This window comes from Phyllobates terribilis, unplaced genomic scaffold (assembly GCF_046119375.1).
Source record: "Phyllobates terribilis strain yellow unplaced genomic scaffold, ASM4611937v1 Scaffold_1__5_contigs__length_1240528914, whole genome shotgun sequence".
Classification (NCBI taxonomy): Eukaryota; Metazoa; Chordata; class Amphibia; order Anura; family Dendrobatidae; genus Phyllobates; species Phyllobates terribilis.
This window is the reverse complement of record NW_027362761.1, coordinates 125893206-125916162: the sequence shown is the minus strand read 5'-3', so window position 1 is coordinate 125916162 and position 22957 is coordinate 125893206. Positions and strand designations below refer to the sequence as shown.

The window sequence follows — 22957 nt, the reverse complement described above, 5'->3', positions numbered from 1 at the left end:
AAGGCAGAAAGCCTGTAACGTTGAAAGCCCTCATGCACCACCGCCTTACCACACCACCACAAACAGAAGCATTTTAGAATATATTATTTTAAATATCACACTTTTTAATGAGAGAGAAAAAAAAAGAAAAAAAAAGCATATTTGCTTATTTGCCAAATGAAAGATTAGAAGAACAGCATTGCTGAACATTTTAAAAGCATCACTCCAGCATTTCTTTTATTGCAGCGCTGGAGTGGTGCTTCTAAGCTCCCTGCCCCTACTCTCATACAAACCCGCCGTCTTCACCTTCTATTGCAGCAGCTCCCATCCATCTCCAGCAGTTGGTGACCTGCCTCATTGCTTTGGTGTTTGCTGGAGCAAGGCTTAAGTCACTTTTCAATGCAAGTCTATGAGAGCCTCATTCTGGCTCTCAGACTTGTATCGAGAGCTTGTGACTATTACTTCTGACTTCCAGCCAGTCAGAAGTTGCAGTCTGTCACAAGATGGCGTCGCAGAATTGAAGCAGCGCTTATAAAAGGTGACGACATTGCCAGGTAAGTATAAGGCTATGTTCACACATTACGTTTTTTCAGCTTTTTTCCTGCAGCAAAACCAGATTCTTGGCAGGAAAGAAGCTGCATCAGAAAAGCAGGTTTTGGTGCGTTATTCAGGATCCCAAAGTTCAGTTCACAGGTCACCAATGCAAGACACATGTGAAACCATATTAACCAGAATTACAAATGTAACAGTGGGTGGAGGTGAATTGTCCAGTAATAGTTTACGCAAGACACTGGCAATGCATTGAGTTCGTATGACACCATTTTTTACTTTCACACAATGGTCTGCCATTCAGTTGCATAGGCATTGTTCAATTTCACACCACCCTTGGCCACAGGTATTGTTCAATCTCACAGGTAGCACAGCCAATGTTTACACTCTACACATCACTAATTTAATTAAACTGTTAGAATCCCAACTGCCATCTCAGGTGACCAAGACAAGATGGTAAAATCACAAAAATAAATGAGTTTCACATGCTGTTGTACTTGCATAGTTTCACTAAAACGCAGCAAAACCTGATAGCTATGTTCACACAGCATTTTTTTTTTCACTACCCATTACTTCCAATGGGTGAAAAACTTAAAAACACTGAAAAAAACGCTGAAAGAAGTGACGTGCAAAAAAACATGCAAAGCACAATATCCTGATAAAAAAAACAAGATGTGTGCATGAGATTTCTGGAATCTCAAACTTTTCTGGTACTGTAATACGCAGCTGAAAATTTGCATAAAAAAACACCAAAAAACACTGAAAAAACCAAGATAGGTAGGTAGGCGTGATCTTCATCAGAAATTGACATGCTGCAGAATTTGTACTGCAGGTAAACTAAAATCCTATCCAATAATCAGCCATTTTATTTCTCTTCATACCTGCACGTAAAATTTGCTGAGACCACAGAGTCTATTAGGTCACTAACCATCTACAAAACCAAAAACATTTGCAGTAATGCAATATTCAAACATGGCTACTTCTCCACCTAGTGCCATTATTTTATGGGTCAGAAATGATAAATGGAACAAGGTTTAGCTAAAGTGGCACAGCTTAGCTTGTTAATACAGAAAGAAAAGCTATTCTTTATTTCACCTGCACTAGAATGGAAGAGACGTGAAGAAAATGTAAAAATACACAAAACTTATTCCTTCTTGGACATGTTTAATCCACATATGCAGTTACTACTGTTTCATATCAGAATATACTGCCAATTGTTTTAACCTGGGATCTAAGGCTTTGATCACTGGTGGTGTTTTTGCAGTGTTATACATACTCCCGGCCAAAGCCCACTTGTATGGAGCAAGGCTGCGCACTCTAGTCGGCCATGCCCAATGGACAGGTACATCATTCGGGGCACGGCATTGCTCAATACAAGTGTATGGAGCGAGGCTGCGCTAACTGGATGGGCTATGGCCAGGAGTATGCATAACTCATACATACCCTCCCGATCCTGGCTCAGAAACGGGTGAATCCTCGCACAGCGCACAGGACGTGCACTAGGGGGGATTCATAAGTCTCCAGTCACACAGAGTGACTGCCGACTTAACAATTTAGACCGGACAAACCCAATAATCCTACTGAGATTCCCGTTAAAACAATTCTACAGGAACATAAAGAATTGGCCTCTGTTATTTAATTCAAATGGCAGACCGTCCTACACGTCAGGATGGGCTGCAGTCTGACGAAACCGCTCCCAAGATCTGCGTCTCAATGACAGAAGCTGTATTGTAAGCACACATATACTGGCGCTGTTGGAGAATTGTTTGAAAAGGAAAAGACATACATTGTCTCCTTGGTTGTTTAAGCCATGAAGGAGGCTGGAGATGAACCTGCATTTCAACAGCTCCAGTATGTGTGCTTACGATACAGCTCCTGTATGAGAAGCAGGTCTCGGGAGCAGAGTTTCATCAGACTGCAAACCGTTTTAACATGCAACTAGAAAGGACTGCCATTTAAATTACATGATGGCTGCCATTTTACTACATTTTTGGAGAACCCCTTTAACAAATTATAAACTAAACTTTGCAAACCATTATCTTTGCAACGGAGAGGAGAAATAAAAATAAAAACTACATTTTACTCATCTCTGCAACCTCAATTCCACGATGTGACTAGTTGAATGTGCTCAAATTGGTGAAAGGCCCTCTTTATAGTCATCAGTTATGAAGAAAAAAAAGTTACAGTACATGAAATAAGATTTATTTTTAAATCTATTATTCATAAACCTGATTTCCCTCAGATTCATAGATGCAGGATTTTCTTTACCAAAGTGACCACAACATCTGGTAAGATTCTTTTCTTAGGGCGGTACTAATTGTGACAGGGGGAGAGGATTTAATAACATAGTAAAGCAGCGGCTTGTGCTCAGACCTGGCAGGATATCACCAGCTTCATTATGCTGTTAGAGAATACAATTGGAGAAAAGCTCTCAAATTCACCCAAAGTAAATCAGCTAAATGCAAAAAAGGCACAACGTAACATCAGAAGCTAAACTTTGCCTCAAACTGAATATTTTTTTATCTATGTAAAAAGATGTCCCAGTGTATAATGCAGTGTAGATAAAGGAGCAAGATACAGTTGCTTCAAAGAGTTAATCTGCAAGAGGAGGTCATAGCTGCTTGTAAAGTGTTAATTTGCAAAAAAAAAAAGAAATCTGCTGCCTGTAAAGAGTAAATCCAACTCTCAACCTACATAGAGTATACAGCTCCATAGGCAGAAGCTAAGGTAGGATTGGAGTTGTTTATAGCCTCTTCACCTACTACTTATCTTACATAACTACACTCAGCATGAAGAAAACAATCTCTAGTACTTACTGCATTTTTATAGCAGCGTTTTTCCTGCCAAGAGATAAGGTTTTGCGGCAAAAAAAAAAAAAGCTAAAAAACCTTTAGTGTGAACATACCCTTAAAGGCTATTTTTAACCTCTATTTTACCCTTTAAAATGGGATACTGATAATATGCATTTTGCAGGTGATGCTGTTAACGGTATTCAGATAAATGTTTTACAGAAGCCACATGGACCATAGGAACCAGTAGTCTGGAGTGGACTTACTGACTGGTACAGGTATTGTGGACATTATTTGTGACCCGTGCAGATGTTACTGTAAAGGGGAGAGGGGAAGTGAGCCAAGGCCATCAATTATTGTGAGTGGTAGATCTTATGTTATCTATATGTAGGCGTTACCTTTCAATCAAATCCGTGATGAGAGGATTGCTGAAGAGTAGTGTTGAGCATTCCGATACTGTAATATCGGGTATCGGCCGATATTCGCGGTATCGGAATTCCGATACTTAATTCCGATACTTTTACAATATCGAATACCGGAATCGGAAGTTCCCATAATGCCTGCGCTCTGCAGTGTCTCTGAAGGATGACAAGCTGGATGGCAGCGCTCAGCTGAGATCCAGCCTGTCATCAGAATGCCATCCCAGCGGGGGAGAATTCTCCTGATTGTTTAAAAGCCGGCGCGCGGTAAAAAGCCGCCGGCTTTTAAACAATCACACAGCCCCATACTGCTTCCCCGCAGCCTCCCACCCCGATCCTCCGCTCCCCTCGCCACCTCCAATCCCAATCGTAAATTAGGACCGGGCGGGGAGCGCAGCACCAAGGAGAGGGGAGCGAAGGACCCGGGCAGGGAAGCCGGCAGTGAAAAGACTTCACCGCCGGCTTTCCCGTTCTGTGCTGCGCTTTCCCGCCGGTTATTTCAAATGAACAGCTGAGGTATCAGGTGATGCCGATCAGCTGTTCATTTGAAGTCGCCGCGGTGCCCTCAGAGGGTTCATGTGAGTTCATGCTTGACTGCATGAACTCACATGAACTTTCCCACGGCCGCACAGGTCAGCCTCACCTCCCAGACCATCAGACCGGTCATGATTGGGGTGTCTGTGCGGGGTGTCTGTGCGGGGTGTCTGTGCGGGGTGTCTGTGCGGGGTGTCTGTGCGGGGTGTCTGTGCGGGGTGTCTGTGCGGGGTGTCTGTGCGGGGTGTCTGTGCGGGGTGTCTGTGCGGGGTGTCTGTGCGGGGTGTCTGTGCGGGGTGTCTGTGCGGGGTGTCTGTGCGTGCAGGCAGACATAGGCCGATGTGACACTACTACTCCCATCGGCCTATGTCTGTCCCCCGTCCACTCGTGCCAGCAGGATCAGCTCGATGGGAGCAGTAGTTCCCATCAGCCTGATCCTGCTATTTAAATTGCCCTACTGTGCCCCAATAAATGTTAAATACATGTCATTGGTGGCCAGTGGTTACCTACAATAAATTAGTTCATACATTACCTGTCCCCGCCAATCACCACCTAAAATAAAGTAAAAAATAAAAAACTACACCTATACTCACCTAGACACCTAATTTCCCGAAGCCATCGATCTCCTGTAATAAAATATAAAATAATAAACCACAACCTTATCCTTACCCCTCTGTAGTAGTCCACGAGTGTCCCACGATGATCTCCAGTTCAGAGCAGCCACATAGAATGTGACCGCTCTGAACCGCTGCCGCCGCTAGAATGACGGGGCCGTAAGGGTTCACCGGAGTTCAGGCAGCGCTGCTCCGGTTAGCTCCTTTACGGCCCTGCTGTATCGTGAGAAATTCCCACGGTACAGCAGTGCCGTAAAGGAGGTCTCCGGAGCTGCGCTGACTGAATGCACTCCGGTGACCTCAGTCAGTGGCTCCCGCTGCCGGGAGCGGACGTGTTCCCGGCAGCGTGAGCTTACAGCAGCCATGACAGCTGTCACCATCTCCAGATGTGACAGCTGTGCATGGGAGATCAGCGCAGGAACGTGGACAGGTAACTATTATTTTTAGTAAACTAAGAATTAAATAAAATGGTGTGTTTTATTTCAAATAAATTATTTTTTTCTGGGTGTAGTGTGTTTTTTCTTTTTAACACTTTGTAGGTTAGTAATGGGGGTGTCTTATAGACGCCCATCATTACTAACCTGGGCTTCATGGCAGCTGGCGCTGACATGAACCCCAGCCCCATTACCCCCTGCCTCCGCACCAGGGCAGCGTGGAAGAGCGAGGCTAAGTGCCAGAATTGGCGCATCCTGTGGATGCGCCATTTCTGGGGCGGCTGACGGCTGGTGTTTCTAGCCTGGGAGGGGGCCATTATTCATGGCACCCTTCCTGGGCTATTAATATCAGCCCCCAGCTGTCTGCCTAGCCTTTGCTAGCTATTAAAATAGGGGGGACCCCACGTCATTTTTTTGGGGGGGGTCCCCCATTTTAATAGCTAGTAAAGGCTAGGTATTCAGCTGGGGGCTGATATTAGTAGCCTGGGAAGCTCCGTGGGTTTTACCCCCTTCCCAGGCTTCAAACATCTGCCCCAGCCGTCTGCTTAACCTCCGCTAGAGACTAAAATTATGGGGGATCCCACGCCATTTTTTTTTTAAATAAATCCTTTATTTTAACACTAAATGACATTTGAGGAGTTAATAAAGATGCAGTCCCTAAATTATTTATTTTTTAATTAATTTTTCCCAAAACTTTTGACGTGGGCTTCGCCATATTTTTGTATGCCAGCCAGGTACAGCATCCAGCTTCTATGAACGCGCCATTTTCCGGGGCGGCTGCGGACTGCAATTTTCAGCGGGGGGGGGGGGCAGAAAGCTTGGGCCTCCCTGCGCTGCAGATTCCATCCCCCAGCTGCCTAGTTGTACCTGGCTGGACACAAAAATAGGGAGAAATTCCACGTTTTTTTTTTTTTTTTTTTAATTATTTCATGAAATTCATGGAATAATTAAGAAAAAAAGGGCTTCCCTATATTGTTGTGTCCAACCAGGTACAAATAGGCAGCTGGTGGTTGGGGGCAGCCCGTTCCTGCCTGCTGTACCTGGCTGGACACAAATATAGTGCAAAGCCCCACGTCAATTTTTTTTTAATTATTTCAGGAAATTCATGAAATTAAAAAAAAATTATGTGGGGCTTCGCCCTATATTTGTGTCCAGTCAGGTACAGCAGGCAGGAACGGGCTGCCCCCAACCACCAGCTGCCTATTTGTACCTAGCCGGACACAACAATATAGGGAAGCCCTTTTTTTCTTAATTATTCCATGAATTTCATGAAATAATTAAAAAAAAAAATACGTGGGGCTTCGCCCTATTTTTGTGTCCAGCCAGGTACAACTAGGCAGCTGGGGGCTGGAATCTGCAGCGCAGGGAGGCCCAAGCTTTCTGGGCCCCACCCGCTGCAAATTGCAGTCCGCAGCTGCCCCGGAAAATGGCGCGTTCATAGAAGCGCCATCTTCTGGCGCTGTACCCAACTCATCCTGGGCCCTGGTGCGGTGGCTCACTGGGTAATAAAGGGGTTAAGGCCAGCTTGGCATTATCAGCTGGCCCTAAGCCCGAAATTCATGGGGTCACGCCAATATTAGACATGACCGCCATGAATTTCTAGTAAAGTATTTAAAAAAAACACAAACACCCAGAAAGACACAATTCTTTATTGTTCTAAATTAAACCATACTTACCGTCACGCCCATTCCAGCTGAAGCCAACGATCTCCTGCAATAAAAGTAAAATAATAAAGCAACCTCATCCTTACCTTTCCATGGCTCCCACGACAGCTTCAGCTCTGCTACATCGAGATGACAGGCTGGACCGCAGCAGAAAGCTGCCATTCAGCCCGTCATCCCGCAGACACTGAGAAGCGCAGGCATGCTTGCGCTCCTCAGTGTCTGGCTGTGACGGCATAAAGATGAGCCGAGGTCATGTCCAATGAACTCAGCTCACCTCATGCACGTCACTGACAGCGTGGGAGAATTCTCCTGCACTCAGCGCTTCAGCGTGAGAATTCTCCCACGCTGTCAGTCAGTGACGTACATGAGGTCAGCTGAGTTCATTGGACATGACCTCACCTCATGTATGTCACTGACAGCGTGGGAGAATTCTCACGCTGAAGCGCTGAGTGCAGGAGAATTTTCCCACGCTGTCAGTGACGTGCATGAGGTGAGCTGAGTTCATTGGACATGACCACGGCTCATCTTTATGCCGTCACAGCCAGACACTGAGGAGCGCAAGCATGCCTGCGCTTCTCAGTGTCTGCGGGATGACAGGCTGGATGGCAGCGTTCTGCTGCGGTCCAGCCTGTCATCTCGATGTAGCAGAGCTGAAGCTGTCCTGGGAACCATGGAAAGGTAAGGATGAGGTTGCTTTATTATTTTTCTTTTATTGCAGGAGATCGTTGGCTTCAGCTGGAATGGGCGTGACTGTAAGTATGGTTTAATTTAGAATAAAGAATTGTGTGTTTATTTCAATTAAAGGACTTTATTCTGGGTGTTTGTGGGTTTTTTTAACTTTGACTATGGGGTTAGTAATGGGGGTGTCTTATAGACGCCTCTCCATTACTAACCTGGGCTTGATGTCAGCTGGCATTATAAGCTGACATCAACCCCAGCCCTATTACCCCACTGCCACCGCTACAGGGCAGTGGGAAGAGCGAGGCTAAGTGCCAGAATTGGCGCATCCTATGGATGCGCCATTTCTGGGGCGGCTGACGGCTGGTGTTTCTAGCCTGGGAGGGGGCCAATATTCATGGCACCCTTCCTGGGCTATTAAAATCAGCCCCCAGCTGTCTGCCTAGCCTTTGCTAGCTATTAAATTAGGGGGGACCCTACGTTATTTTTTTGGGGGGGTTCCCCCATTTTAATAGCTAGTAAAGGCTAGGTATTCAGCTGGGGGCTGATATTAGTTGCCTGGGAAGCTCCGTGGGTATTACCCCCTTCCCAGGCTTCAAACATTTGCCCCAGCTGTCTGCTTAACCTCCGCTAGAGCCTAAAATTAAGGGGAACCCCACGCCAATTTTTTTTTAAATAAATCCTTTATTTTAACACTAAATGACAAGTACAGTAATCAACACTGTCACTGTACTTCATATATATGTGACTGACATGTTTCTATCTATCTAATCTATGTGTGATTCTCTATTCTTTCTATTCTAAATGGTCAGGTACCGCTGCTGAATTGCCGGTCGGCTTTTTTAAAGAGACGGTGAACGAAAACACTAATATTTTTTAAAATAAATCCTTTACACTAAATGACAAGTACAGTAAGCAACACTGTCACTGTACTTCATAGATATGTGACTGACATGTTTCTATCTATCTAATCTATGTGTGAAGCTCTATTCTTTCTGTTGTAAATTGTCGGGTACCGGTGAATGCCGCTGATGAATTGCCGGCTTTTCATGTCATTCTACATTATTCTTAGTTGTTTTACTTCATGTAGAATTAACCTACAAGGAAAGAAAGGGTTTATTTTCATTCCGATATTTGTGTCCCATTGACTTGCATTGGTTTCCGGTATCGGAATCGGCGATATCCGATACTTTTTGGGTATCGGCCCGATCCAATCCGATACGATATTTCCTGATATCGGAAGGTATCGCTCAACACTACTGAAGAGTGATCTATACAAGAAGTGATAGTTTATTACAAACCTTAATGTCCAGCATAAAAAGTGAAGGATTTCAGGATTTTATTTTAAACAAAGATGGCAATATGAACATTTTAAAAATCTTTAGTGTACTGTGCTTTAAACCCTTACTAACATCAGCCATTCATGTATGGCACAGGTCGGTACCAGGCCCATAGTGTGAGCTCGCCCCACACTCTGTGGGTAATGGCTGTGTTCCAACCGGGACCTGTCTAACAGCCACAAGTGGAAAGAAGAGCTGCCCTTGGCGCAAAGTACCACCTGAAATTGTGAACCTGTTACATGACAATATCAATATCTGATGCATGGGGGTGTGTTATTCTACACGCCCTTCGACGTAACCTCGAGGCACTAATGAGTTGCTATGACAGCCTGGGGTATGTTGATTACCTCCGTGCTTGTCATTACAGAGATCCCTTGAAACCTGGCCTGTGGCCAGGCTTTATAACCCCTTCGCAACCCTGGGATTTTCCGCTTTTGCATTTTTGTTTTTTGCTCCCCTTGTTCCCAGAGCCATAGCGTTTTTATTTTTTGGTCAATATGGCCGTGTGAGGGCTTATTTTTTGCGGGACGAGTTGTACTTTTAAACGACATTACTGGTTTTACCATATCATGTACGGGAAAAAAATTCCAAGTGCGGTGAAATTGCAAAAAAGGGCAATACCACAGCAGTTTTTTTTTTTTACCACGTTCACTGAATGTTAAAACTGACCTGCCATCATTATTCTCCAGGTCATTACGAGTTCGAAGATACCAAACATGTATAGGTTCTTTATTTAAGTGGTGAAAAAAAATTCCAAAGTTGGCTTTAAAAAAAAAAAAATGGCGCCATTTTCCAAGACCCATAGCGTCTCCATTTTTCAGGATCTAGGGCCGGGTGAGGGCTTATTTTTTGCGCGCTGAGCTGAAACTTATTGATACCATTTTGGGGTAGATCCAATGTTTTGATCGCCCGTTATTGCAATGTTGCAGCGACCAAAAAATGTGATTCTGGCGTTTAGAATTTTTTTCTCATTATGCCGTTTACGATCGGATTAATTTTTTTTATATTGATAGATCAGGCGATTCTGAATGCGGCGATACCAAATATGTGTATCTGGGGTTTTTTATTATTATTTTATTTTGAATGGGGCAAAAGGGGGTGATTTAAACTTATATTTCTGTAATTTTTTTTATATTTTTTAAAAACGTTTTTTTGCACTTTTTGCATGCTTCTATAGTCTCCATAGGAGACTAGAAGCAGCACTTGTCTGATCGCCTCTGCTACATAGAGGTGATGAGCAGATCACCTCTATGTAGCAGAAATGCTCTTGTGCTATGAGCGCCGACCACTAGGTGGCGCTCATAGCGATCAGCTCATGGCAACCACTGGAGTCTGCTGCAGACCCACGGTTGTCATGCCCATGTATCAGTGACCCGCGATCACGTGACGGGGTCACAGACGGTCGGGATAAGTGAGGAGCTTCCGGCGGGCAATGTTAAATACCAGAGATTGACAGCGGCATTTAACATGTTAACAGCTGCATGTCAGCTGTAAGAATCAGCCGACATGTGCCGGAGCCCACACTGAACCGGGGTTACAGCCTGGTGCGTACTAATACGTCCCAGGATGTAAAGGGTAGGAGACAGTGATTTTCACTATATGCATTGGTACCCCGTGTGTAGAAGGAGGCCAAAGAGCCAATGTGCGCCTATTTAAATGCCGTTCGAGATTGACAGCAGTGTTTAAATGGTTAACAGCCGCAACAACTGTTAGAGTGATGACGGGTAATAACAGTCACATGTAGAGAGCTCAGCTCCTGAGCCGCTCTACACATGCAGAACCCTTCCAAGGACATTAAAATTAATGTCCTAAAATGGGAAGGGGTTAATGCCAAATTTGGCCTGGGAATTAAAGTGGTTGTCCAATACTCAGCCAACCTCCTCTTAAAGAGTAAAAAAATAATTAATTTTAATCAATACATCTTGGAATAATAATAACTTCCACAATTGATGTGTTTAAATAAAATGTTCCTGTGCTGAGATAATCTTATGAATGTGCCCCTGCTGTGTACTGTGTAATGGTTGTGTCTGACCATACAGGGACATGGCCTGATCATAACACAGCTCTTGGGCTTATTTTTTGCGGGACAAGTTGTACTTTTGAACAATACCATTGGTTTTACCATATTGTGTACTGGAAAACAAGAAAAAAAATTCCAAAACAAAGTGCAATTGCACTTTTTTTACCATGTTCACTAAATGCTAAAACTGACCTGCCATTTTGATTCTCCAGGTCATTACTAATTCGTAGTTCTGGAGTCGGGTGAGGGCTTATTTTTTGAGCGCTGAGGCAACGTTTTTATTATACCATTTTGGGGTAGATACGATGTTTTGATCGTCCATTATTGCATTTTATTGCAATGTATGGGTGACCCAAAAAAACGTAATTCTGGAGTTTAATTTTTTTTCGCTACGCCCTTTACCGATCGGATTAATATTTTTTTAAAATTCATAGATCGGGCGATTCTGAAGACTGCAATACCAATTATGTGCATATTTGATTTTTTTTTGTTTTATTTTGAATGGGGCAAAAGGGGGCGATTTCAACTTTTATATTTAATTATTTTTTTTTTTTACTTTTTGCATGTTTCAATAGTCTCCATGGGAGACTAGAAGCTGCAATTGTCAGATCGCCTGTGTGTAGCAGAAATGCTCACATGCTATGAGCGCCGACCGCTGGGCGGTGCTAATAGCAATCAGGCAATGACAACAGCAGGGGTCTCCTGCAGAACCCGGGTTGTCATGCCAGCCCATCGGCGACCCGCGGTCTTGTGACACGGGTGCCGATCGGAGGGGCCAATGACTCTTATCCGGTTTGCGTTCGTTAAATGCCGCTGTCAGAGATTGACAGCAGCATTTAACTAGTTAACAGCCACAGATGGATTGAGATTCCACCAGCGGCTGTTAGGGCACATGACAGCTGTACAGATCACGCTGTCATGTGCCCGGAAAGGTGAAGGGAGGGACCTGACATGTGTCATAATAGTATGGCACATGTCAGAAAGGGGTTAAATAGTGTCAATAAAAATTACAACTAATTCAGCAGAAAACAAGCCTTCATATGGCTTATGTTGATTAGGACATACAACACAAAAATGAAAAGCATAGGTGCGAAAAAAAAAAGAAAGAAAGGCCCAAACTAGACTGCTTATTAAGCTGTGAAGTCTATTTTGGTGTCCATAACCACCGATTAAAAGCTGTAAAAGTTAGTAAGAATTTGGGTGACAAATGTATCTGAAGGAACAGACTACATAGCATTGTAGCGCATTTCCAAGGAAACATATGCAGGATGTTGTAGGCAAGAAATTCCTAAAGTGGCTGACCACTACTAGGACAACCCCTTCTCGATCTGAATGTTTACTCACCTCCCATGCAGGCGCTGTTCCAGCTGTGTTGGCACTTGCATTCCTGGGGCTCACATGAGGTCACAACACACCAGCCCTGCGCCCAATCAGTGCTGGCATCACTGTCCCCACCTTTGGACGTATTGAACAGCATCAGGAAGCAAAGGCTGCGGCTGCTCTCTGACTTCCTCTTGAAGTTCGATCTATCCAAAGGTGAGGACAGTGACCCCAGCGCTGATTGGGCACCGCGCTCATGTGTCATAACCACACAAGAGGGCCGGGAACACGAGTGCCTACACCTCTGGAACAGTGCCAGCACGGGAAGCGAACATAAGCGTTTGTATTTCATCTGCGACAAATATTCAGATCGACATCCCTTTAAAAGGGTTACTTTTATCTTCATAGATGGCTAGTCCAGTAACGTTTAAAAACAATTGCTTTTGCAATTTGTTATTTAATTTAACAGCCGTTCAAGAGATTAACACTTGATCACAGCTCGTTATTCAAACCTGCCATCTAGCTTGTAAGCACTTTTCTTATCCCCTTTCACCTCTGGGCGATTTTCCGTTTTTCCTCCTTTTCTTTTAAGAGTCAGAACTTTTTATTTTTCTATCCACACAGCCAGATGAGGGCCTAAGCTAGCTGGGATTAAGAGGTAACAAGCGCTCCAGCGTGCAAGCTTCATAGAAAAGAGCTTGTAAATGCTGCACGCTTTATTGTCTATCAGCAGTGGTCAGTATCTAAGCCATCAGGCAGTAAAAAAAAACTTAATATCAAGAACTGATGAAAATTTTAATAAGCCGTAAATTGAGAAATTGTATTTACAATCACTATTCGACAATACTTATTTAGGATGAGAATAATCCTTTTAGAGGCTCTGTACACTTATCGGTTTCATTTTACGCTTTGAACAGAAACAAAATTAGCATCCTGTGCAGTTCAGTTACAGACAGTAGATAGGGGCCCCACTGCATGATGCGTTTTGTCTCATTTCCATTTATTTTTAGACTGAAGAAAAAATTCTGCATGCAGGACTTTATATTCTCCATTCAAAAAATAAATGACAGACGGAAATCAGATGGATTCTATGCATCTTTAGGGCCCTACGCTTTTATTTGAAACAGAACTGCACAGTATGCAGATTTTGTGTTTTAAATGAAACATGCATAGAAATGGAACGGACATGTGAACAGAGGATAATTGCAAACATGATACATTTTCTTTTATTTTAGATATATTGGGGGGGGGGGGGGGTCAGCAAAGTGAACCACTCTTTTCAATCACCGACTACTAAATGAAAAGTCTGATCCTAGTTTAACCCCATGATGACACATGACTGATACAGAGCTGTCCATCTTTAAACATTCCTAAACCCTTAAAGGGGTTTTCCCACAAAACAAAAAATCATTTTAATCAATAGATCTTGGAATTATAATAACTTCCACAATTGGATGTGTTTAAATAAAATGTTCCTGTGCTGAGATAATCTTATAAATGTGCCCCTGCTGAGTACTGTGTAATGGCTGTGTCTGACCGTACAGGTACATGGTCTGATCATACCACAGCTCCTGGACAGGGGAGGAAGCAAAAGACAATACAGACATTACAGCAGGGATCACAGCTGATTCTTTCTATGATGCAAAACATTTCACTGCCTTTTTGTAAACAATGTTTTACTTCAAAGAAAGAATGTTTTGTGACCCCCTGCTGTAATGTCTGTATACTCTTGATTCCTCCCCTGCCAAGGAGATGTGGTATGATCAGACCATGTACCTGTACGGTCAGACACAGCCATTACACAGTACACAGCAGGGGCACAGGTATAAGATTATCTCGGCACAGGTATAAGATTATCTTAGCACAGGAACATTTTATTTAAACACATCTAATTGTGGAAATCATTCCAAGATCTATTGATTAAAATTAACTTTTGTACACGTTTTGTACTGGTACTGTGACAGGTTTTGACGTATCGCATGGTATAATACCATAATTACTGTGGTGGTTTTACTTATTGTACAATTTGGGGAGGGTGCTACACTTCACTTTGTGTGGTTTTTAACGGTTTGTCCAGTAGGGTTAATAAAACGTACTTTTGATTCATCTGGTGTGCACATCCCATATGTACAGATCTTTCTTCTCTCCTTTGATCAAAAGGCAATACCACTCTAATTGCAGCCCTTTAGAATGGTTTAATATAAATGTGTCCCTGAGACCAGAAAAGGTTTTATAACCCTGAAATAGAGCTTAGCTACAGAGATGAAGCAGTCCGTCCTACATCTACTAAGCAACTACCCTATGTGTCAACAAGGAAAAAAAAAAAAAAACGAAACACTTCTTGGTTCTGCGATCACATGGTCTTTTAATCACATGATGATTTTTAATAAGATGGAAATTGCAATGCTGCTTGTTTAAACAAGCAATTTTTAATTATACCCATTCAAAACCATTCTCTGAAATATGCATAATGCATGGGGGCTTTGGGAGAAAAAAAAAGGTAGTATATCAAAAGGAATGCAAAAGAGAAGTGGTCCAGTTTTCCATATCAAATTTAAAACTGGTTGTCCAGGATTAAAAACAATACCATCTCTGACCGTGGACTTGTAACTCAGCACTAATGAAGTGAATGAGCTGAAATACCATGCAAAACCTATAGTCAGGGGTGGCATTATTAGTTAAATAAAGCAGCCATGATTTTCTAATCCTGGATAGCCCCCCCTTTAAGCTGCTGCTTTTACTTTTCAAACACCAGAAAAGGAAAATGACTGTTGAGCCTCTATACAACTTTCCCTTTGCACTAGATTTGGTAAATTGGCTTAAAGAAGCACTCCTCCCATTAAAGTTTTTATCCTCTTTATATATTGCAATCATATTATATAGCACTGTGTATATACAATTGCTCATTTTGTCTCTCTACCCAGATAATTATTCTCTGCTTCATGTAGAAACAGGAAGTCTCTTTTCCTGCCAAAATCATTCACCGCTTCAACTACTGACCCAGCTGCTCCCTCAACCCTCCCCTGCCAGGGACTTGTGCAGTGATTTATGACTTATATAGGAAAAATTGACCTCCTGTTTCTACATAGAGCTTAGCAGGATTTACCTAGTCAATCTTTAATCATGTGATGTCATATTACTAATTGAAAAGGGAAGGATTAACTGGATAGAAGGGCAAAATAAGCAATTGTAAGTACTGTACACAGTGTTATATATGACTGCAATATATGAAGTGTATAGAAACTGATGGGAGTGCTTCTTTAAGTCTCTGGCCCCTAAATAAAGGACCCATGCAACCAGTGTTGGTGTTTGTTGAATGAAAGAAAAAAAATTAAATTTGCAGAAATGCTTGTGATTCAACGATGCATACCTGTTATCTTGTCTCTGACTAGTTTACATGATTCGATTTCTCCAATGCTCCCAAACAAGCTTTTTAATTCCTCTTGTGTCATGTTCTGAGGCAGGTAGTTCACTATTAAGTTGGTCTTGCTATCCTCGGTATTGTTGGAGTCCACTGGAGATGTGCAGTTGTTTATGGAGTTTTGACAGTTGCCTGTGTTATTGCAAGTGGGACCATTGGACAGCTGTGTTTCCATGGCAGCAATTACCTGCTAACAAGACAGAACGAGGAAAGAAAAAAAGCTGTCAGGACCAATTTGTATTGAAACTTTCAATGTCTACAATTAGTAATGTGCATTGCTCAAACCCAAGTACCTCTTTAACTACACAAGGTTTATTACAACTTTTCCAAGTGTAATGGCTAACCGACTAAAAAAAATATCTTTGCTGAATAGACAGAACCGTAAATCTAATAATGTACGTTTGAGTTTTATAAAGTGCTGAAATCCAATATTAAAAGGGTACTGACCATGGGCATTGACAAAATATACACCTGGTGTGCCTGGGAGGATTTGGCCGAGATGTGTAGCCCTCTCCACTGCTGTCTCTAGGGCTCGTACAGATGGCCGTATTTTCAGAGTGCGATCCAACAAAATACGTTATTATATGGGACTGTGTACATGTCCAAAGTTGGGGCAGATTTTCAGATTGCACTCAGCCAAGTCACTGAGTCCATTGCAAAAAAATTGGGTTGTGCTCTGATAACATTGAGTGCAGTCTGATTTTCACGGACTGACAGAATGGAGAAGAAATTTTATTTCCATCTTCTCATCTAAGAAAATCAGATTACACTGATCACACACTGATTAAACTATGATTAGTGGGTGATTTGCATAATCGGCCCGATTCTCTTGGATGAGAGAATATACAGTGGTGTGCACCTAGCCCAAGAGTAAAGAAACTGGCACACTGGTACGGCTTCTCCTACCAGTTTCACATGCCATAAATATCACATTACAGAATACCACTTTAATACATAGAAAAACATATTAAAGGAGCTGTCCAGCCAAAGTTATTGATGACCTAACTACTGGTTAAGTTATCAAAAGCAGATCAGTGGTGGTACAACACCAATCAGCTGAGGGTTTTTGCACTGGTCCCTGTAAACACTTTAAAAGGAGATGCTAAGTGCAGTACCTTTCAAGGTGTAGCGGAAGCTGCAGTACAGCATCTATTCAAAAGAACAGGATATGTACCGCGGTAACCGGCAACAGCCTCTACACTTGGATGGAATTGCGCTCAGCAGCTCCGTTCAGTGTTTACATCTGTCCCTCACACTCTTGGAAGGGACTCTACTCTGCCAGCACAGAATGACTGTTCAAAACAAGTACAGGCGCTTGGTGCCTCACGGTGGGAACAATCATTTATATACACCGTGACACCTGTTGGCTTCCATCTATCTCCACCCTTCTCTGGCTCTTTGAAGCAAATGGATAGAGGGGACATAAGCATGGTCAACACAAACTGCACAAAACCACCTGCAGTCAACAAAAGAGACAGCATCTACATAGGTGTGGGATATCCTTTATTTTAAGCAAAAATTATTATGACAGTTAACTTCTGATTGGGAGTCTCACTACAGTGAACAGCTTGAGTCCAGGAAAGTATGCCAATACAATGGAAGTGTTGCTGCGCTTACTGGAACTATGCCAGTCCTCGATCGGATATAATTTGCTGGTTTCAGAGTCACGCAGACTCCTTCAGGTTAACCATACAGAACAGTATATGACACAGATGGCTAAATAAGCTTTTTTTTTTTTTCTTCATGTATTTAACCATGTATGTGTGTTGTATACTGTCCTGAATAAGGAGCCGGTGTGACTCTAAAATATGTTGACAATAAACCAGCAAATTATATTGGATTGTGGACTGCCATAATGCCAGTAAGCGCACAGACGCTGCCATTGCCCTGATATAGCTTCCATATAGTAGTATCAGGAAAGTGCAGCATCTGGAATACAGGCTTTTTAGTAGTTGTGTCTCACACAACCCTACACTGTGAATGCAATTACTCTTTTCTTTTGCTTGTGTAACTTAGAGTAGATCCTATTGCGCTTTGCATTTTATCTAGAACAGCTTAAGTTGGGCATACCTGTTTGAGGTGGAAACCTCTAAAGCTGTTGCTCTATATAGGAAAATGTCTGCCTTCTTGACATATCTGTTATATACTACATACTTGTAATTTCCTTTTCATACACACTACATTGCAGCTTTCCTATTATTCCTCCCGGAAAAGCATGAGTAAGCAAATAGGACAGTACAATGCAAAGTTCTGAGGAAAAAAAAGTGGCTGGAGAATGGTTATCTTCCCAGAGAGATGTGTGAGGAAAATAAAATGCTTTGTGAACTATATGTAATTGATCAGGTACAAGTAAACGAATCGAAAACTAGACTAGATGGTAACTAAATGCGGAGCATGTAATGATGAAATTGACAGTCTAATTTTGTACCACACAAATGGTCCCCGAATTTTTTATTTTTTTTTAACTACATGATTTATCTTCACCTTTGGCTTCATGTTTACAATTCAAAACAGTTTGGTGACCGATGACCTTTTTAGGTGTTTCTGACTTGGGCAGCCCCTCTACAGATAGCGGACTAAAGCTAGGTGTCCCACTGTGGCAATAATTTTCATGCAATGCTGACGTAAAGGGAGTGAAACATTATATGGCACCTATTTAAGTCAATGTCCATCCAGGTATTGATTTCGCTGAATGTCAGTCTTTCTCCAGAGATTGACCAAGCACAAGCAAACGGGGAGCCTAGGGCAATTTCCCTCTATTAGCTCTAATGCCATAAGACACTAAACAAGAAATTGTTTAACCTGAAAAATATTCTAAAGGGGTTGTCTACCTCTGACAAAAAAATATATATAATTTTTTTTAAACTTTAATACATTACAGGAAAAAAAAATGCAATTGGGTGTCATTACAAACTTTAAATTGTTTTGCTTTTACAGGATCTTGGTTTCCTTGAAAATTCAACTTGTGGTCATTAACAGGCTGAGAAAAAAAGTCTGGCAAAAGGGTGTTCAAAAGAGCGTGTCTGTGTGCAGTCCCTGATGTTCAGTATGGCAATGCAGATGAGCGATTATTTTCCTGGACCGTATCTGCATGTGAAAAAAAAAATTGCAGCACGCACTAGTTCCTTCCTCATGTCAGATGAGACTTGCCCATTCAGGTCCTTTGGTTGCACAAAATATAAATTGGCTGCCATATTGAGCCACAATATAGCATCCATTTTTTTACGGATACATTGCCATTCTTTAACATAAGAAACATGCATTTCAGAAAAAAATGGTCACCAAAAAATGGATAACTTCTTTAATGCACACTTTAATCTTATTACCAAGCGATTCCTAAAAAAGTAATTGAAATGCTTTTTAGTTTCACTACAAGCTAACCACAAGAGATAAAACTTCCTCTGAAGTGCCATTATATACACTACTGACAAAGGGATATTTGGCTTCTGGGTGAAATTAATGGAAAACTTAAAACATTCAGGCTACAGTGATATTTTATCATGAAAGTATGGCATTTAAGAAGAAGCATACAATAGTAATTTCCTCATCTCAAACAATTAATTGAAACAAAAGCCAACAGTGGTGTGTATATACCACAACAAAAAAAGTCAGTCTCAATAACTTCTTGTCATGCGGCTTTGAGCATCAATTACAGCTTGACAACGACGTCTCATGCTGTTCACAAGTCGAGTTATTGTCTGCTGAAGCACAGCATCCCACTCTTCTTGAAGGGTGGTCCTCAGGTCACAGTTTCTCGGGTAAAGAATTATAAGCCTATACATAGCAACTCCGCTATCCCATAGGTATTCAGGTATGGAGAAAGTGCAGGCCACTCCATTTGAGGTACCCCAGTCTCAGCAGTCTTTCCCTAATGATGCGACTTCGATGAGCTGGAGCATTGTCGTCCATGAAGATGAAACGAGGCCTGCGTTGTTCGTGCAGAGGCACAATGACTGGATTAATGATATTATTCACGTAGTAGGGGCTTGTCATTGTACCATTCACAAAATGTAGGGCAGTTCTGTATTGACAAGACACACCATCCAACACTAACACCACCACCAAAGGCTCGTCTGGTGACAACAGTGGCTGATGCATAGCGCTCTCCTTGATGTCTCCAACATCGTTTGCAGCCATAATTTCTGTTCGGCGTGAATTGATTTTCACCCAGGGCTGTGGAGTCTAAGCGGGTGTGCATTTTGGTGGAGTCTGAGTCGGTATAAAATGGACCGACTACTAAAATATATAATAAATTGGGTACAGTAGTTCAATGCAATATGGGATGCAATTTTTTTCTTAAGAATTTAGGAAACTTATGAAAAGTCCTATAAGGCTATGTGCCCACGATGCAGAAATGCTCAGGATTTTTTCCTGAGCATTTCTGCATCTCCCTGGCAGAAAAACGCATGCGGATTGTACATGCGGATTGTACATGCGGATTGTACATGCGGATTGTACATGCGTTTTTCCTGCCAGGGACATGCGGATGTGAAGCGTTCTTCACTTGCATTTCTGCATGCGGGTTGACAAGCGCTTTTCAAGCGATTTTAGCATCACTTGGAAAGTGCTTGTCAATTTGGACACACTATATAAATCCATGCAAACGGCATGGATTTATATAGTGTGTCCTTAGAATGTTTAAAAATAAAAAAATAAATCTATACTTACCTTCTGATGGCCTCTGGAGTCTTGCTTCGCTCCGTCCTCCCTTGCCGGCAGCTCGTGGTACACTGAAGGACCTGCCGTCACATGACTGACATCAGCGCAGGTCCTTCAGTCCACCGCGATCTGCCGGCAAGGGAAGACAAGCGCAGCGGGGGCCATCAGAAGGTAAATATGATATTTTTTATTTTAATTCTTTTTTTTTTTTTTTTTTTTTTTTTTTACAGGTTCCATGGTACCCGGGTCCGGACGAGAGTCTCCGGTCTTCCACACCCGGGTACCATCCGCACATTGAAATGCTTGGATTCCGCATCTACATATGCAGTGATGCGGAATCCAAGCAATTCAATGCAAGTCAATGTCGGCAAAAACACAGTGCTTCCGCAAAATAATTGGTAGTGCTGTGTTTTTTTCCGCAATGATAACCCGCAGCGTAAATTTCCGCAGCATGTGCACAGCACATGCGGATTATCATTGGGGAACATGGCAGGCCTTCTACCATGCGCTTTTTTAAGTATTTCTGCAGCGTTTTTGCCGCTGCGGAAAAACTTAAAAACGCATCGTGGGCACAGCCTCAATGTCTGTTCTATTCCTGATCTAAGGATCTCGGCTTTTAGTGGAGATGAATCAGTGCTGCACTTTATGTACATGCTCAGTAGTGAGGCAGTGCTGTGGAGTCAGTCGTGGAGTCAGGGAAATTGAGGAGTCACAGGTTTGGCTTAACGACTCCACAGCCCTGCTTTCATCAGTGAACAGCACTGAGGCCCACTGGCCCCTCATCCAGCGTAGATGCTCCCTGTGCCTGGTGGTGTGGTCAGGTACCCTTGAAGATAGTCTAGCACGCAGACGTAAAAGATCTCCCTTAAATATGCCTGGCGTTGTGGCATTTATCATTCAGTTCTGAGGGGCATTGTTTACAATGAAGCAGTCATCAGTGTGGGATGTGGCCAAAGGACGTCCACTTCTCTGCATCTCTGTTGCAACCTGCCGATGACACTGACACTAAGCTCAGTGGCTACTTCGGTCTGAGAACATCCTGCTTGAAGCCTCACAATGGTGAGGTAGTGTTGATCAATTGTTAGGTGTTGTCTTGGTCTCATGATGTCAAAATGAGAACAGCATGATGAGGAGGACTGTTTAAATACCAATTCTCATTGAACCCCGAAATGTATTGGGCGATTCATGGATCAAACACCTGTTGTGAATTTTGCCATTAAGTTCCTTGTTCGAGAACAGCAAGTTGTGCAAAAAGTACTGAAACACTGAACAGTTGGACATGTGCATTCACAAGTTAAGAGAAGGTCACATTAAGATCACCTGAAAAGGTTAGAGTGTATTTTAGGATTATCCTGAAATTTCGCCTGAAAGCCAAATATCTTTTTGTGAGTAATGTATATTTAGGTTAAAAGAATTGACTGATCGTGAAATTAAAATTTTGGATTTTTTTAAATGACTTTCAGCATCTAGTCTGGAGTACAACTAAAAGAAACTGGTCTGTATTCTGCAAATAATGAATAGTATTTTCTAAAATATAGTTTTTACCCAATTGCACATTTTATTTTTTAGGTGGCAAAACAGATGTCAAGCCAACATTCAAGTGAACAGCTGCAGTAGGCCGGGTGTGCTGAAATAATAGCATTGCTCAGCTATTGGACCATCTGCTCGGAATGAAATGATGCTCGGGTTGAAGTTTTGCAACGTAATGAATATTGTGCTGATAGGATCAACAAAACCTCTTTAAACTGACTTAATTATTTAATCTCTGATAACTGTATACACATATCTAAGGAAAATGGTCTTGGAGACCATACCAAAACACATTTAATATTAAAGTAAACATTAGGACCTTCTTCTGCCATTCAAAGCAAAGTCAGATCAATACATATTGCTTACGAATGCTGAAGTATAAGCTACAAGAAATGTCTGCATGTAATTTTCATTTTGAGCGGCATTAAATTTAATAATTTTATGGTTTTTGGTATGGCCTTATGTGACTACTAAAAGCCTACAGAAATGTAAGAAAAATCCCACAGACCCCAGTCCAAGGCTCTGCTGCCCACGAACCACTTCTAAGCAGAGAAGCCACATCACACAGTCTGACTGCCATGTTAGTATGGAGTTGCCGTCTGTAATATGGACACAAAAAGTACTGCATGTTAGATAAGCAAGAAAATGCAAATATGGCATTACAAACATCCTATCTAGCACTTTGTAAATCAGTAACACTGCTTTACTGGTCAGAGAACTAGTTCATTTTTATTTATGTAAACCTAGCACCAAAAATTGGATCGATCCAGCCTGAAGGAAACAGATAAAGCTTTACTTTTTGTGTGTTTTAGGGGCAGGAGGAAAGCTGGAAGAGGAGTCCTTTATTTCCCAGAAGTGATTTACCTTCTTTTTGGTACTAAATATATATTCACATTTAGCTGTAACAAGCACATGTAAATAAAACCTAAAGCATCAAATATTGTACAACTATTTTAAAAAAAAGCTCTGAAACCGTGAAAAAAATAGAAAACTAGTCTCAGCAAAAC

The 22957-nt window shown here is 42.2% G+C and overlaps 1 protein-coding gene across 14 annotated transcripts in view; it reads right to left on the bottom strand.

The window, feature by feature from the left end:
* The window catches only part of ELAVL2 (ELAV like RNA binding protein 2), a 167195-nt gene that overhangs the window by 107171 nt on the left and 37067 nt on the right, over positions 1-22957 (bottom strand). For 9 of the 14 annotated variants that reach the window (XM_073667128.1, XM_073667095.1, XM_073667156.1 and 6 more), the window contains 2 exons: positions 22459-22549; positions 15711-15951 (listed from right to left, as the gene is read on the bottom strand). In XM_073667128.1, coding sequence (XP_073523229.1) covers positions 15711-15951; positions 22459-22530 — 313 coding nt within the window. In that variant the 5' untranslated portion in view covers positions 22531-22549. The remainder of the gene's footprint in view (positions 1-15710; positions 15952-22458; positions 22550-22957) is intronic. The other 5 variants (XM_073667102.1, XM_073667067.1, XM_073667137.1 and 2 more) reach the window with 2 other exon arrangements.